We start from the raw sequence: 15,414 nt of genomic DNA, 5'->3' as shown, positions 1-15,414 counted from the left end.
CTTTGAAGGGGATCTTTTCTGACACCCCCTACAGATCTGTGGGGCTTTCCTCGCCATGGAAATGCACCTCGCCTGCTCCATGTGCCAAGACCCACTGGGTTTTAAAGTGAAGCCAGCTTTCTTCACAAGAAAAAGCCATGCTGCGAATGCACTAGGAGGCAGGGTGGAGGCACTCTGCACATGGCCAGAGGCCAAGAGGGAGGAGGATGGGAACCTGTACACTACTAAATACCTGCCTCCCTTGCTGAACACAGGTTGGGAGACCCAGGTTCCCAGAAATTCTAGGAAACGGAAAATGGTCCACCGGCTTTCTTCCAGGAGGAACAGAGGAGGGGTTCGTGTGCCAGGATTAACATACGTTTTAATCCTTACGTGTGCTGCGTGCAGGACCATCGGGCTGCTTCCCTTTTCTGGCAGAGCAGGAAGTCTCTAAGTACCGAGAGGAGCCCTCTAGCTCGCCTTTCTCGCTCCTGGAGGAGGCAGGCCAGAGTCCCTCTGCACAAGCTCCGGGACACACGCATCTTGCCTCCCTCCCTCCCTCCCTCCTGAGGGTGGCACTCTGCACGTGCGCAGAGGCTTGCTCCGAGGGAAAGGCACGTGCGAAGAAGCGGCGCGTCTTGCTTTCCCCCTTCTCCCCTGGGGGCCCGCGCAGCTTGCCTCCCCTTCCCCGCTCGGGAGGCGCTCCGCACATGCTCAGAAGCACGCCTGCCCGTCGCTCCGCGCCCGCCCTGCCTGCAGGACGGGGCGGCGCGGCGGCGGCGCGGGGGCGGGCCGACGGGCGCTCAGCTGATGCGGGAGGCGGCCCTTGGCCGATATATTCGGCGTCCCGCGGCGCCGCCGGATCCTCCCTTCTCGTTCCTCCGAGCGGCGGCGGCGGCGGCGGCTCGGAGAGCCGGGCTGCCCCTCTTCCACCGGCCGCGGCGCCGGCGCTACGGAGCCCGAGCGCGGTAAGGAGGCTCCAGCCCCGCCGTCCGGCCTTCCCGCCTGCACGGGCGCCCCAGGCGTGGGGGCTCGCCCCCGTCGCCCCCGTACCCTCTGCTTGCATGCCATCGCAAAGGCGGGCGAGTTCGCCCTCGACGTGCCCAGGGGGGCGCGGGGGGGGTCTTGCAGAGGAAAGGGGGATCCCCGGAGCCTCTGTGCCGCCCACCCCGGCAACCAGAGGGTTGCTTGGGGAGCAGATGAGCCCCCCTGAAAATGCGTACGAGATGGCATTGCAGCGGCTGGTTTGCGCTGCTGCAAACGGGGATGAGATCTTGCGGAGGGGGACCCTGTCCCCCTAAGTCGCCCTCAGTTCGCCGATTCCCTCTTTTCACCCAGTGCTTGCAATAATAAAAATGATCTCGTGGGAGGAGGCGATCGCGCCCCCTTCATCTAGGAGGTGCGCGAATAGAGAGACACCCCCCTTAAGGAAAATAAGGGGTTGCTTGTAAAACCGAACACCTTCCACTGGAAAAACAAGGATTTCTGTGTCTGCAGTGTAGCGCCCCCCCCCCCACTGTAAATTGAGGATGGGGAAGCGAGGAAAAATGGAGAGCTTTTGTGTATTTGTGTCTGTAAACTTCGGAGTTTGCTTTCCTCAATCTATTCATCGCCCCCTAATATTCCCAGCACTAATTGGCCTTTGGTGCTTTGCGGGGTGCGGGGGGGGGGGAATGCTAGTCTCCTTTCTCCATCTGTCCTCGGTAATTCTAGGGAAAGCGGAGGGGGGGGGCGTTTTGCATGGTGCCCTTGCGATGAGGAGACCCTTCACACTTCCCCCTTGTGGTTCCAATGTCTAAATTTTGCTCAAAGCTGCTATTGGAAACGCCCCTTGAAATCGCTTTTTCTTTTATATAATGAGCTGGCAGGATGGTTTGCAGCACAGAGGGAAAAATACCTGCTTGCCCCATAACAGTTTAATACTCTTTGTAAGAATACCTTTTTGTAGCCATGAGCTTAGATGAGAGCCCCAGTAAGGTAACTGGCCTTTTCTATGATTATTACTATTATTATAGAGTATTACTATTATTATAGAGTCATACTACTAATAAAGATTGTGTGGGGGTCACATGTTTTGTGTTTGGGCAGGGTATATCCATCTTCTTTGTTGTCCTTTTTCGCAACAAAGGTCCCATTTTCCTATTTGCTTGTGTGAATTCTCAGTTGACATTTGTGTTTTCTGTGTCATCAGAGTTCCAACTGTCTTCTGTGTGTGTGTGTGTGTGTGTGTGTGTGTGTGAGAGAGAGAGAGAGAGAGAGAGAGAGAGAGAGAGAGAGAGGAAGCCATGGGGAAGCCTACAAACTTTATTATGTCCTTCATTCTTAATGAAGTTAGAGCAGCTAAATTTTCTGCCAAGCTTTTATCTGCAGCTATTTTCCTGAACTTTTAACACTCACTCTGTTTCCCCCCCCCCCTTAGGGTCTCCAACCGAATATTGGGAACAAGCCCATCCAAATTTTCCCCTTTTACCTCCCACTCTTCCTTCGAGCTGTACTTTAGAAAACCCACTCTCTGAATTTCAAAATCTCAAGATGGTGCAGAAGAAAACTGAACTGCAAGGGTTCCATCGGTCTTTCAAGGTAAGGTGTGGTAATCCTTTTTTAAACGCATCCAGTGATTCAGTTTATGCTTCTAAGGCTAGATTTTTGGCTTCCAGATCTGGCTGTGGGTTCCAGAACAAGCTGATGGGAGCTGAGCCTCAGTTTATTCTCTGGTAATGAAAGTAACCATGAACACCAAACTGCACAGTGTAAATCCAAAGGGCTCTCAGAGCGTTTAAAAGTTCTGGTGTCACACCTGATTTCTACTGTGTCCAGCTTAGCTTTTGGCTACATAAGAATATTCAGAGAATTGCATATGCCCTTGGTAAGCATAATTCCTGCAAATTTTACCACCATACATGAAAACTAGGGTGCAAAGTTAAGTAGGAGACGGGAAACACCAGTGAGTCCTTTTTCTTCTGTCGTTTCCCCGTCTACCAGATCTTGATTTTGCTATTTCTCTGCAGGTTGTTGTTGTTGTTGTTGTTACTATTGTTACTGTTACTCTTTCCATTTTTATACCACCCCTATAACCACTCAAGAGCAATCTAGTGTGTGTAAATTGTTTATATAGGCTCCTTAATGGAGCATAAAGATGGTGAGTCCATGTCCCAAGGAGCATACACATTAAAAATAAAAAGTAGACGTTTGGAGTAGAGAGAAAATGCATATTCTAAGTCAAGGAAGATATTTTTGCACACAACCTTAGAAACCATAGTTCAGTAACCATTGTGATGCTACTATGGCAAAGAATTGAGGAAAGTGCATTCAACAGAAGTCCATTCTTGTTTGTGTGTGGAATGTTTACTTAATTCAGGCTGCAAGGATTTGACGCTTTTTGGAAGAAAATAGCCTGGAAGAAACATGTTGTAGTTTCAAAGCGCTTGCATCAGAATTTACTGTGGGGGTGTGCTGTTACTGCACACCTGTGTGGCATTTCTGCTGAGTGAGCAGAAGGAAGCGTTCCTTTTCTGGACTTAGGGAGGAGTGGAACTGTGTCCAGTTCTGGGTGATGGTGCAGCTGTGCCGAGTTGCGCATTCATCTGTGGTGCACTCTTGTAGCTGGTGGGCTTGGAAAAGACTTCCAGAGGTGATGTGGAAAATCCATACCTTAACAGTACGAGGAAGTGTACCTGAATATTGGCTAGTGATGCAACTTTGTGTTTGGGTGGACTAGATTCAGCAGTGGATTAACTCCAGGGGAGTTCCCAGTCAGCCATCATGTGGCTTCTAATTGAATGTGGTGCTGCATCATTTCTTGGTGGAAGCGTTCTGTCAATGGGTGAAGAGCTGGCCTGGCTGAGATAGCGTGCTCCCATTTCAAAATAAAATAGCCAAGCTTCTAGCTCTCATGAATGTGAAAGAATTACACAGGACGCTGGGTGCTGGAAGATCCTCGAATGTCAACTAAGTCCCCTCTGCATATGCTTAGCCTCTTGTCCCTGGGAGAAGAGTGGTGCTGAGCACAGCAGCTGTGGGGCACAGGCCATCCCATCTTCCATGCTGGTAGCTGCCCAGTTCCCATTGCACAGTAAGCTCATTGAGGCCGAGAGAGAAGTGTCCACAGGTTGCCCTGCTTATTAATTCTTCCCCGCAGGACTCCCAGTCCACCACAAACTCGAAACCATGAGAACTGTCCTGTGCTGCATTTTGCCTTTCCCATCTGTCTGTTCACATCCTGTTGCTGATGAACTGCTCTAATTATGGGATGTCGGCTGGCAGTGCCTGGGAACGCAGGAGAGTTGGCTTTGCTGGGTGCAGAGTCAGACTGGTTGGGCTAGTTGCAACTCTTAAGTGGATGCCGTTGTACCTGCAGTTAGATTTTGCCCTCAGGATGGGGACCGCAGGGTATGTCTTGCTGTCGGTATGCTTGTGCACAGGTTGAATTCCTCACAGGAATCCATAAAAGTGGTGTGAGCTCAGATTTTTGCATTCAGAGGATGTGTTGTCAGGAAGGGCAGGTGCAGAAAACCATCTTCTGACCTGCTTCAGAATGGCTGCTTATCCAAACTGCACTTCAGGTTCCTTAAAGGGAGGTGTTTCCTCAATTTAAAATTAAACCGATGAAGCTAAGACACTAGTCCTCATGTTGGCAAGCTTAAATAATGAACATTACACCTGATCAGGTGGCAGGGAAAGTGCCCTGCAGGATCAGCTGATGTGACATGGTAGTACGTTTGCGGTGGGGGGCATCTTTTGGCTGGATCAGCACCCTACAAGCCGATCCCTGGAATTGCATGTCAGCCTGGAAAGGTTTTTTCTTCGTGTCAGTTTCTGCAAGTTTGTCTGTCTTGGAGCAGGTTACTCTTGTGGGGCACCATAACTGGACTTAAGTGGACAGTGGAGAACCATGTGGTTCCAATATTAAATGTTATCTTGGCAGATAGTTCATTTTCTGCTCCTCTGAGAAGCAAACCCAAAGCCTGTCTCCTGTATTTCTCTAAGCGTGCTCAGCAATCTTCAGATAAGAAGCAGGATTTGAACCACAAACTCCCAGTAAGACAAGTCACGCAATGTGCTGGCCCCACTGAGAGCAAAAATCTAATTAACCTGCAGTGCTAGGTGGGATGGTACCTGGGTTTGAATTCTCACTCAGAAGTAAAGCTCATTGGATCTCACAGGTATGTGGGGGGTGTCCCACGGAGGTGGGTCGAGACCTGTTCTCCCCTGAAGAGGAAGGCAGGATGCGCTCCAGCAGAGCCAAGCTCAGGGAACCAAGTTTCAATTTAGATTCCAGGAAGCACTTCCTGACAGTCGGGACCCCGAGGGTGTGGAATGGGCTTCCACGGAGGTTGTTGAGGTCCCATCGGTGCAGGTGTTCAAGGATAGGCTGGACGTGCACATGGTGGGCATGTTGTGAGCGGAGCCGGCTGGAGCCGGGGGTCAGACTAGATGGCCCAGGAGGTCCCTTCTGGCTTGCTCTGTTTCTATGATCTTCTCAGCTCATGGGTTGCTTAGCTCAGCCTATCTGACAGCTGTGGTGAGGATAAAACGGGAAATCTGGAGAATGACGTCCCTCCAGCTCAGAGTATGTTGATGATTGTGATTATTTGTGGGCAGTACTCAGCAAGGATAAGACCTCATGATTCCCTGCCTCAAGTGTTTATTTGATCTAAAGGGGAAAAGTTTGCATGGTTGATTGTTTATTTTCCCCAAAGCACATGTTGAGTTTCTGGCCTAGAGGCCCTCTCTCCTTTTTGTAACTAAACATCATTGGAGCTCACAGTTAAGGATAGGTTTCCCTCTCCACTTTTCATGTGCTGGATCCACCCTGCATTGAAATTCCTTCCAGTGTTTTTCCATGAGGCTTTAGCATTGTTTCAGACCCTTCACCTTGGGAGTATTCTGACCTGCCATCAGCTGCCCAATTTCAAACTAGAGCCCTTGTCTTAGCAGCAGCAGCAGCGGCAACCACCACCAACCCAAAAAGACACAAAACAAAAAAACAACACCAGAGCCCTGCTTTACTCATGTTCCTGTTTTGGCTGGTTTTGTAAGAAGCTGGGAGTCTCTGTTGTGTGTGTGCACGCGCGCACGTGTGTCAGATCTAAGAATTGTGCTTCAGACTGCAAGATGCTGCAGTGTTTAAAATAGCACAATTTCCTGGTGTCGAACCCCAGAGAAATGCAGGATGGAGGCCTTGCTTTGTGCTACTGGAGGGGGTGGAGTGGCACAGGACGGAATTCGGCTCGGCCGGTGGGCGGCTGACCAAACAGATGCACTTGTGTTTCTGGTACTGGCCATAGGGGCGCATGCGTCTTCCCGTTCCCTGCCTTGCCTGTGTGCAGTTGGGTTCTCCTTTTCCTCCTGTGCACACTCTTAAAAAAACCCTTGCACACTGCAGAGGGTGTGACGTAACTTGTGGTCTGGGTGCGAGGGAGGCAGTGAGGCCCTGGAAAGGGGGGGGGCTGGTGCAGTCGCTGTTATGTAACCGCCGCTTGCTTTCTGCAATGTTCTTGTGCTTTTGCCGGGGAGAATGCAAGGAAGGGGGAGATCTTGGAACTGCCTTTTAATGACGCGCGAGGGATCAAAAACCGGCCAGGTGCATGGCAAAGCAGAGGGGAATAAAAGGTAATGCCCTGAGATTTACTTGCCTCCCCAGCCAACTGAGCATGTTGGACTACAACACCCACATGCCCACTCTGGTGACTGGGGGTGATGGGGCTTGTAGTCTAGGATGCCAGTAAGGTGATTATGCAAGCCCCCCCACCAGAATTATCTCCTTGACCACTTTTTAATTCGTCTCAGTGCAAGCACTTGGGCATTTCCTTCTGCCCTGAAATGCATTGCAGCTGCATGTTCTTTCCACAGTCCTCCTTTTTAACAGAAAACCAGTGCGGGATTGTGGTGAGAGGCTGGGCTGTGGGGGCTCGGGTGGTCCAGGTTCTAGTGCTCACTTGGCCATGAAACTACTGGGCGACTCAGGGCTGGTCACTGACGGTTGGTCTGCCTACCTCACAGGGTTGTTAGGAAAATAACATGACTTCATTAGCAGCTTGGTTTATTTGCAAGAGAGGGAAAAACATGCGGTATGAAAGTGATGATTAAAGAGCACATTCCGGCCTTCCACGCACATGCGATGCGGAGGTTTGTGCATCATCTTTCCTTGTTTCTTGCCAGTCAGATCAGCAACCAGCAAGCAACACGTTCTGGTGTGGGTCAGTTCAGCATGTTTGGCTTGTGACATCAGCAGGTGTGCAGGGCTTGAAGAGTGAGCAATGTTGCTAGGGGGGGGGGGGGTCATTTACTTATTTATTTGATCGATATGCAGGCCAATTAGTCTTAAGCTCTCTGGGCAGCTTACATGTAATTGGAACCACAATAAAACAACAACAGAAGCAAAGAGCAATAACAAAACAGTAAAATTAATAATAATAGTACAAAGCCAGTGATCATAATTAAAGTGGAATAGCTTAATAAGTAATTTGAGAAGGGGGTGCAAAACAAATCAGCCAGTAAGAGAGAGTAATTAGACACCTCCATAAAACTTTGGGCAGTGGTTGGTGTGGGAGGGAAGGAAGGAAATGGCCCTCTCCAGGTTGTCTGCTTGGACAGAGCCATAGGGCAGTTCATGGAAGTTTAAAGTCAGAGGGGAAATCGCTTGGGGAGTTTTCTTCCTCTCTCCAAACTGATTTTGTAACATTTTGGAAGTCTTGTGCTATTTAAGTTAATTTAGTTATTTAGGTTGGTTAATAAGATTAGGAATTGATAGGGTGGACCTGACCTGAACTGCATCTCTGGGTTCTTACGTAGGTTGCTTGCTCAAGGGATGAAGGAGCGGGGTAGATTCGGCTTGCTGTTGTGCAGTGCTGGGGTGGGAACTGGGATTTTATCATGGGATATATAACTGGGAGTTTGTACATGGGACTGGACTTGCGCCCTTGGTCTTGTTCTTTCATTAGCATTGCATTGGCAGTGGTCCCAAAGCGGTCCCTTGAACTGTTTATTTTTGCAGTAAGAAATGTCTCATTCAGAGAATTACTCGCTGCAAGGGTTTACACCACATGCATGGGTTTGATGAGGTCATACAGATGTGGACAGCAACATTTCTGAGGATCCTGTTGTAGAAAACAAAAGCTGCCAGCTCACAGAAGTTGTTGTTGTTTGGTGGTTCCTTCATTGCATTTATAGCTTGCTTTTTTCTCTTTGAGTCTTACATAGACACTTGCATTCCAGCTAACCCTCATCACAACAACCCTGTGAGGTAGGTTGGGCTAAGAGTGAATAACCGGCCTAGCGTCACCCAGTCGGCTCCATGCTGAGTTAGGACTTGAACCTGGACCCCTGGGTCCCAGTCCAACACTCTAGCTTGCAAAGAATCTGGCATATCTGGTAGGCTAAACAAGAGATGCAAAGCCCTGAGGAAAAACAGGAAAAACCTTGTTTTTCTCCTCCATTTCCCCCAAAATTTATTGGTAAAAAATGGGAAAATAAAGGGGTCCATCCCCGTCCCCTCCAATTTTTCTGGGCTTTTTCCAGGCCTTCACATCTCTTGGTTAGACCTTCATCTTCCTTGTGAGCTCCTCTCCTGAAGCCACACAGCCCTGGAAGGACTCTCCTGTGTGATTATGCAGACTACGTTCTCTGCTCGCAGCACGTGGTTTTTCCTGTAAGGGTGGAAGCGTAATGCATAACACCTTGGAGCTTCTCCCATACCTTGCCCGCTCCAAATAAACAGTTTCCTCCCAGCTCATTATGGGTTTGTTCGCCGGCACGCTGGCAGAACCGCGTTCCAGCCCAGTCTTGTTCGACTAGCCTGTGGCTTGTTCTGCTGTATAATCTTGCCCTTCTTCGGAGTGACCTCCTTTGTTGGCTCTGCTGAGTCACATGCTGTCCCTGGCGTCAGCAGCTGCGTACTGGGGAGCGGCCAATTCTCTGTTTTTATTCCGCTGGGTGTTCAAAGGAGGAAAAGGCTTGGGAAGCTAGTTTGAATACTGGAGCTTTCTCTTTAGGGCACGCGCTGCAAGGGTTTGAGTTCAGCACTGCAAAACAAATTACCAACTTACTAGTCCATAAGAACACAGTTTTTTTAAAAGCACATGCTCAGTTGCTTCCTACTGAATGGCATGCAAAAAGGCCTATGGGAAAATAGCAACACTCCTCTGTGATAATAAAATGGGATAAACCAGTTGTTGTTGTTATTGGGCTGATGGAAATAATGAGGAAAATTAACTTGGTGAAGCGGCTATGAAGCCTGTTGACCAGGCGAGTGGCTGTTTACAAGCTTGGCTCACAATGCTGCTCAGGTTGGAAGTAGCAGAACTCCAAGCCGTCAGCAGCCAATTCATGGCCTGTATGTTGGGTGACGGTGGCCGGCTCTCCCGCCAACTTTGCCCCTTACCCAAGCCATGTTTGTTCAAGCTGCCCTTTGAAATAAGGAGATAGTGTGAGACAATCCCATATAGGAAGTGTGCTCCCTGCTGGGGGGTTTGTCTCCAAACGCCTTGGCTAAATTCTGACTTACTGCTTCGGTCTCCTGTCCTGCCAGGGCCAGAATCCCTTCGACCTGGAGTTCTCCCAAGCAAACCTGGAGCCCGTCTTTAATTTTGAATGCCCTCCTAGACCTGGTGAGCTCCATTCTCTTGCCTCAAAGTCTTGAAATTAGGGAGGGTCATCAAAAGCAGCCTGTTTTTTTATGTCGAGGTAAGGCTACCCTGGAGGGTAGGTTTGTTGCCATAAGAATTGAATAAAAAGCCTAAGGGATCCACCCTGTCGAAGCAAAGGTCTGAGGCTGGCCAGAATATGGAGGGGAGACCCCTAGGACATGCTTGTCCTCACCTTGAGCCCCAGCAGTGGAGACAGGTGGGACCAAAATATAATAAAAATAAATAGCTCTTCCTTGTCCTTGGCTCCTTTTATATTGCAGGATCGTGCATGTTTCAGGCACTTCACTTGGGAAAATCTATAGTTGCCAGACGTGCAGGATCCTATCTGCAGAGCATCTAGGATTTGGAGGGACGAGGCTTTTGTGGGTTGCAGGAGGCTAAGATTCACCTCCACCGGTGCCCTTGCTGTGATGGATCTTAAATTGGTTTTTGGGGAGAAGGGACTGGACAGCCCACTTTGGGTCAGCTTCAAAGACCTGGCACCCCCATAGCATTGCAATTTGATGCATGGTTTGGGGTTTCCCTATTGCTTTGTTTGTTTGCTTTTTTCTTTACAACAAGTTAAAACCGTTTTTTAACCTTTGTGGAACAGATATGCCTTCAAGTCAACCCATTGATATTCCTAATGCCAAGAAAAGAAACAAGAAGAAAAAACGCTGTCGGGCCACAGATAGCTTTACGGGTAGATTTGAAGGTAAGGATGTGGCAGATGGTCCAAGCTGCTAGTCCACAATGTTTGCTCTCTGGGGAGGAAGCAGTGCTTTTCTGCCCTCCTTCTGTATCAAAATATTTCAGATTAAGGTCTGGTAGAATTAGGGCTTTGTAATGACTGTGGGAATCCTGTAACAATTGCATGGTATTAATGGGTAATGGTATAAAAAAGAGTCTGCATATTAACTGCAGTTCCCAAATTGACAGAAAGGGATATAATCTCTAAACTTGCCAAATAGTCCCTCCCCTTGAAAACCAGAACAAAAAAAAAGGGTAAACAACACAAGGACAAACACTGCAAATCAAGCATTTTTCAAAGTCTCACCAAAACAGAATAAATACATTTTTACCTAGTGCATATTGAGGGGAAGCTGAACGGTTCTCTCTTCATACCTGTTTCTTACACTATCAACTCTAGCTTTCTACTTCTAGTTTCCTTTATTGCATTTCTATGCAACCCAACAGCCAAAACTGTCCGGATGCTTCACAAAAAAACCCCAAAAAACAAAAAAACAACATTTTGTTGTTACATGTCCCCAAGTTCTCTCTGACTGATACATCAAAGCAGAAAACTTAGAAGTGTCAAAGAATAAAAGTAAAAGTCCCCAGCAGCAGTCTTAGCGGTAAGCCACACATTCTCTATGAAACAATGAGGGCTGGAAACTTTAAAATGCTAAAGGAGAGCGAGGTTCCGAGGCTGAGGCAAACTTGGGCCTCTGTGCTACTTTATGGCCTTCTTACAGGCTTCCTCAAAGGCCAGTCAGGAGCACTGCAAAACCTTGTTTCAGAAGCCTGCTTTTTACATGACTTTCCTCCTCGCCTGCAGATGTTTACCTGCTTCAAGAAGAGGTCCTTGGAGAAGGAGCCCATGCAAAAGTACAAGCCTGCGTCAACCTCATTACCAACAAGGAGTATGCAGTGAAGGTAAACGACGCGGCCATCTTTAGAAAGTTTGATATTACTTCTGGGAACCAGGAGCTGCTGCTTCAGATCCAGATCTGAGTGTTTTGGAGCGTATCCCAGCTTGGCATGTCACTTCTGCCCTCTTTTTTCTGGACAGCTGCAGTCGGTTGAGAAAGGGGCTGAGGTGTGACAGAGCTGCCCACTTAGCAAGGTGCTGGGGAGGCGCGGCCTTGCCACAAGCTCGGCCTTGCTTAATAGCGCCATTATTTTTTCATGGGGGCCAGAACAAGTGATTACCAGCTACAGGTGCCGACTGGCTTGCTCTGAACTTAGCTGCATCAGGACGAAGGCAAACTGTGGTCCGGCCTGGGTGTTACACCACAAAAGTTTGTGTTTGCCTTGATCTTGCTTAGTTTATCTTCGGTGTGTGTTAGCCTTAATCCAGTTTTGTAGAAGAACTAATTTACTGGTGGTTACATTTGTCTGTCAAGCTCACTTGCCTGGGAGGGACAGGGCAGGCATACAAGGTTGGGTTGTCTGCATAGCTAAAGAATTTCCTCTTACGGCTGAGCCAAACTAAATGTCCACATAATTCTCTCATTGTCGGTGTTTGGAGTTTCGGGAACTGGATGTTCTTGAGCTTTTGATGTATTTTGTTCCTTTGTAGCCTACTTTACAGGGGTGTGGAGAGGATGCATTTGAGAGCAGAATAGTGAAAAATGTTCAGTACATGTATTAGCTTTCAGACTTCAAGAAATTGACCTGTTGTACCACTGACTTCATTTTGCAGACCTTGGTTGAGTTGCTTAATTTTGGGGGGCAAGAGATGAGTTTGGTGCAACAACTGTTGTTCTTTTTCAAAAACGGAGCCTGGTCTTTCACCTGAGGAAGTGTGGTGGTTTACCACACCTACCAAATTAAGTGTGTGCCTATTCCTTTTATTTCAAAGCCAATCTAGAAATAATTATCTTGACTGACATTAAAACTAGTCCTGGGGTATTGGGATGTATTTTGTGGGGACCCAATTTAAATGCCTTCATTTCAGTGGTCCTCAATAAGGATGACCAGTACAGGATCAAATACTGGATCCAACCAGTGACGAATGGAGGAGTGATTTTTGCAGAAATTGTGCCAGGTGGCCAAGGGCAAATACAGTTTTCAGCAAGTTTGGCAGTGTCAAAGCCAGAATTAAAGTTTTTCAGTTAATTATTCCTCAAAGGGTGCACGATAAAATCCATATATGCCACTGTAAAACATGTTTGAATGTGACATAGAACCAGTAAGCAATTACAAGGAAACTGAAGCGGCTCCAACATCCTTAATCAAAGAGTGAAATTCTTATGAAGTAGTTGTTGTGACCTTACATACACTTTTTGGGTTGGTGAAATTAAATCCTGGAGCTGTTGGTGTTGGGAGTATCAGGGGAAGGTAAATTAACACCTGCACTTCTCCATACCTTTCTTACATTAAACAAGAGTTAACATTTTACAGATAGTCTAACAAAAATGTCTCCGTAATAGAACACTGAAATATTAAGCCTGATTAGACATATTTAGATGGAAAAATAGGTGCACCAGTTGTAGGGTATTTTTGGGGTCCAAACATGCATAGGATGGAAGTGTGCTTTAACCTCCTCGTAAAATATGTCAAGTCACATACTTCGCCTATGGAAACAAAACTGTGGGATATCTGTTTTGATCTGTTTATTTTACTAATCATCAGTAAACAGACTAGATTGGATCACCCTTTTCCAATGCAAACAAATCATTTCTGATGCAGATCAGCCTAATTTGCATAGGAAGGTTTCCCTTTCAGAATGTTCGGGGAAAGTCTACATTGCAGGGTAGAATCCCTGTTCTCCATCCCTGAGGATGTGACCTGAGTTCAGCGGAAGAGCTGCAAAGAAGCAGTAACAACGGAATAGATTTTGCCTGGTCCCAGGGAGCTGAACATTTTGTTTTTGTTTGCTTCTATTTTTGGAGATTTGCTTCTAACTCCAGCCAACTAGATTAGACCTGCATATCCTTGCAGTGAAAAGTCTTAGCTCACTTACTAGTGTATATCCGCTCAGACATGTGGTGAAAGAGGCCGTATGATTTTTGGGCTGTCTGCATGCAGTTGTACACAGTGAACTAATTCTTGGCTGCTGAACTGTAGCTCCTTCTGCAAGCAGAAAGCTAGCCTTGTTCACTCCCTGATCTTTCTACTTGCAGGGAGGTTTTATTGAAAACAAACATGAGGTTAAAAGCATTAAAAGCCTTTTTCACCTGCATTTTATTCTGCATGTATAGAACTGGCCCAAATATTTGCATGGTGGTTGCTTGTGGGTTTGTTTTTACTTGAGCAGCAACTATTTCCACCCACTTAAGATGCAAGCAGTGTGGGTTCCTTCCATGGCAGATTTATGATTGATTTAATGTATATACGTTTAGCCTACCAAAGTATTTGCAAATTTATATTCAGTGTTTATCCATGATTCAGCTGTTGCGTACCAGAGATATTAAAATAATCAAAGGAAAGATGTGTGTTTTACATGTTGACTGATTAGGCTCTTAGTCCATCTGCCAACAACTTAATGGCATGATTACTTAATAATACATTAATATCATTCTATATCATAATTGCTATTTTCCCAAGTTCTTTACAGCAAATACTTCTGACTTTAAAATAAGTCCAAATGTTCCATCTCAGGGCCCTGAAGCATTATTAAACTGTCTTTGACATGCCACCAGATTGAGATCTGGAAACCAGTTTTAAGAAGTTGGTCCAAATTGTCCCATTTAAAAAACTGGCTTTTGGATTGATGGGAGGAACCTTGAAGGGGCCTGGTGCTGTCTATCTTTTGGTCTTCACAGTGTCCCAAGGCAGACACAGGGGGTTTGGGGAAGTTGTTCCCATGTTGTTCTGCAGGATTTCTCCTCTCAGAAGTACATTTAGGGTCACAGCTGAAGGATGCTTCCAAGAGCACTATCCGCCACTTCATTCATATAATTTAACGATGAAGGTGCCTGAGAGGTTGTTGCCATCCACTTTCCATGCACTGTGGGGCTTCTTCTGTTGCATCCACCTTTATTTTTCTTACTAGAAGAAAAATCCATCAAGGAAGGAAGGAAAAGGCAGCAAAACGGCCCTGGTTTGGTTGTGAGCACTCAAGAGTTCTTCGTCTGGGAGCAATTTTAATCTGACTCTGCAAAACACATTGCGTGTCTCTTTCACTTGCAAAAATGAACAGGGCTGCCCCACTGGAACATCACATATTTATGTTTAAACTCAGGCGTGATTTCCCGGCCTGACTTTTCCGCCTTTTCCCCCACTGCTGCTGCCCAGCTCTTTTTTCCTGCATCCCCTCCCTGCCGGTGCTTAGCCGTGTATTCCAGCAGTGACGCAGATCGCGAGTCGGCTGGCATCCGAACAGAACAGCGAGATCTGGCCACACTCCTTGGGTGTGCTTTGCACAGATGCGGTGGTGAGGGGGGGTGGGGGGGTCAGGGAAGAGAAGCAGACGCTTGTAAAGCTGGCAGGGGGGGAAGCGGGAGGTGGTGAGGTTGTGACCTCCCTGGGCCTGGGGAGGGGGAAACAGCTGCCGTGCAGAGCGTTCCCGTCTTGGAGGCACTTTTTATTGGCAGGAGAGGAACAACGGCCTTTTCATTACGCTCCGGCTGTTAAATGGCAAAGTAAGAAGAAAAGAGCAGAAGTTTGGATTCTGTAGAGAATCCGGTTCTCCACCCCTTGCCCGTGGTTTCATGCTTGGAAGTTTGCAACATCAATTTCAAAACACTGGGGGATGCGAGCCCTGGGAAAGGGCTGCTAGGTATATTAAGGGCATTTTTCAAAGTACATCATCGCATGTGAAAATGTCAGCTTAATTCTTATACAGAGGCCTCTGGAGGTGGAGATGAAAAGGGACATATATGCAGAAAGCAGGGTGGGGAGCTACGGGTGATCCTCAAATTGCTTTGCAGAATGTTTAAAGAACACCTGCAGAAAGAAGGGGCCATGCCCCATTTTTGGCTCTAAGGTAAAGAAGGAGGGCTTCCCCTGCTTCCAGAATTAATATCTACCGTTGCTTCGTGGTGTGATCAAATTGCTCTGATTCTGCTTTTGTGGGAAAGCCCATGCAAGCATGGAGCAGCCTTGACATGCTGGGAAGTCAAAGTTTAGCCTTAGGTGAGAA

At 47.4% G+C, this 15,414-nt stretch overlaps 1 protein-coding gene across 5 annotated transcripts in view; it reads left to right on the top strand.

Annotated features, from left to right (window-relative positions):
• The first annotated feature begins 845 nt into the window (after positions 1-845).
• MKNK2 (MAPK interacting serine/threonine kinase 2) overlaps positions 846-15,414 on the top strand; it is a 40,252-nt gene continuing 25,683 nt past the window's right edge. For 2 of the 5 annotated variants that reach the window (XM_044453417.1, XM_044453421.1), the window contains exons 1-5: positions 846-947; positions 2,399-2,559; positions 9,509-9,587; positions 10,219-10,320; positions 11,164-11,261. In XM_044453417.1, the coding sequence (XP_044309352.1) occupies positions 2,512-2,559; positions 9,509-9,587; positions 10,219-10,320; positions 11,164-11,261 (327 nt within the window). In that variant the 5' untranslated portion in view covers positions 846-947; positions 2,399-2,511. Of the gene's footprint in view, positions 948-2,398; positions 2,560-2,636; positions 2,846-5,371; positions 6,592-9,508; positions 9,588-10,218; positions 10,321-11,163; positions 11,262-15,414 lie in introns of those variants that run through there. The other 3 variants (XM_044453418.1, XM_044453419.1, XM_044453420.1) reach the window with 3 other exon arrangements.

Source organism: Varanus komodoensis, unplaced genomic scaffold (genome assembly GCF_004798865.1).
Source record: "Varanus komodoensis strain SLA01 unplaced genomic scaffold, ASM479886v1 scaffold79, whole genome shotgun sequence".
Classification (NCBI taxonomy): Eukaryota; Metazoa; Chordata; class Lepidosauria; order Squamata; family Varanidae; genus Varanus; species Varanus komodoensis.
The sequence above is the reverse complement of the archived record's forward strand: the minus strand, read 5'-3'. Positions and strand labels throughout refer to the sequence as shown.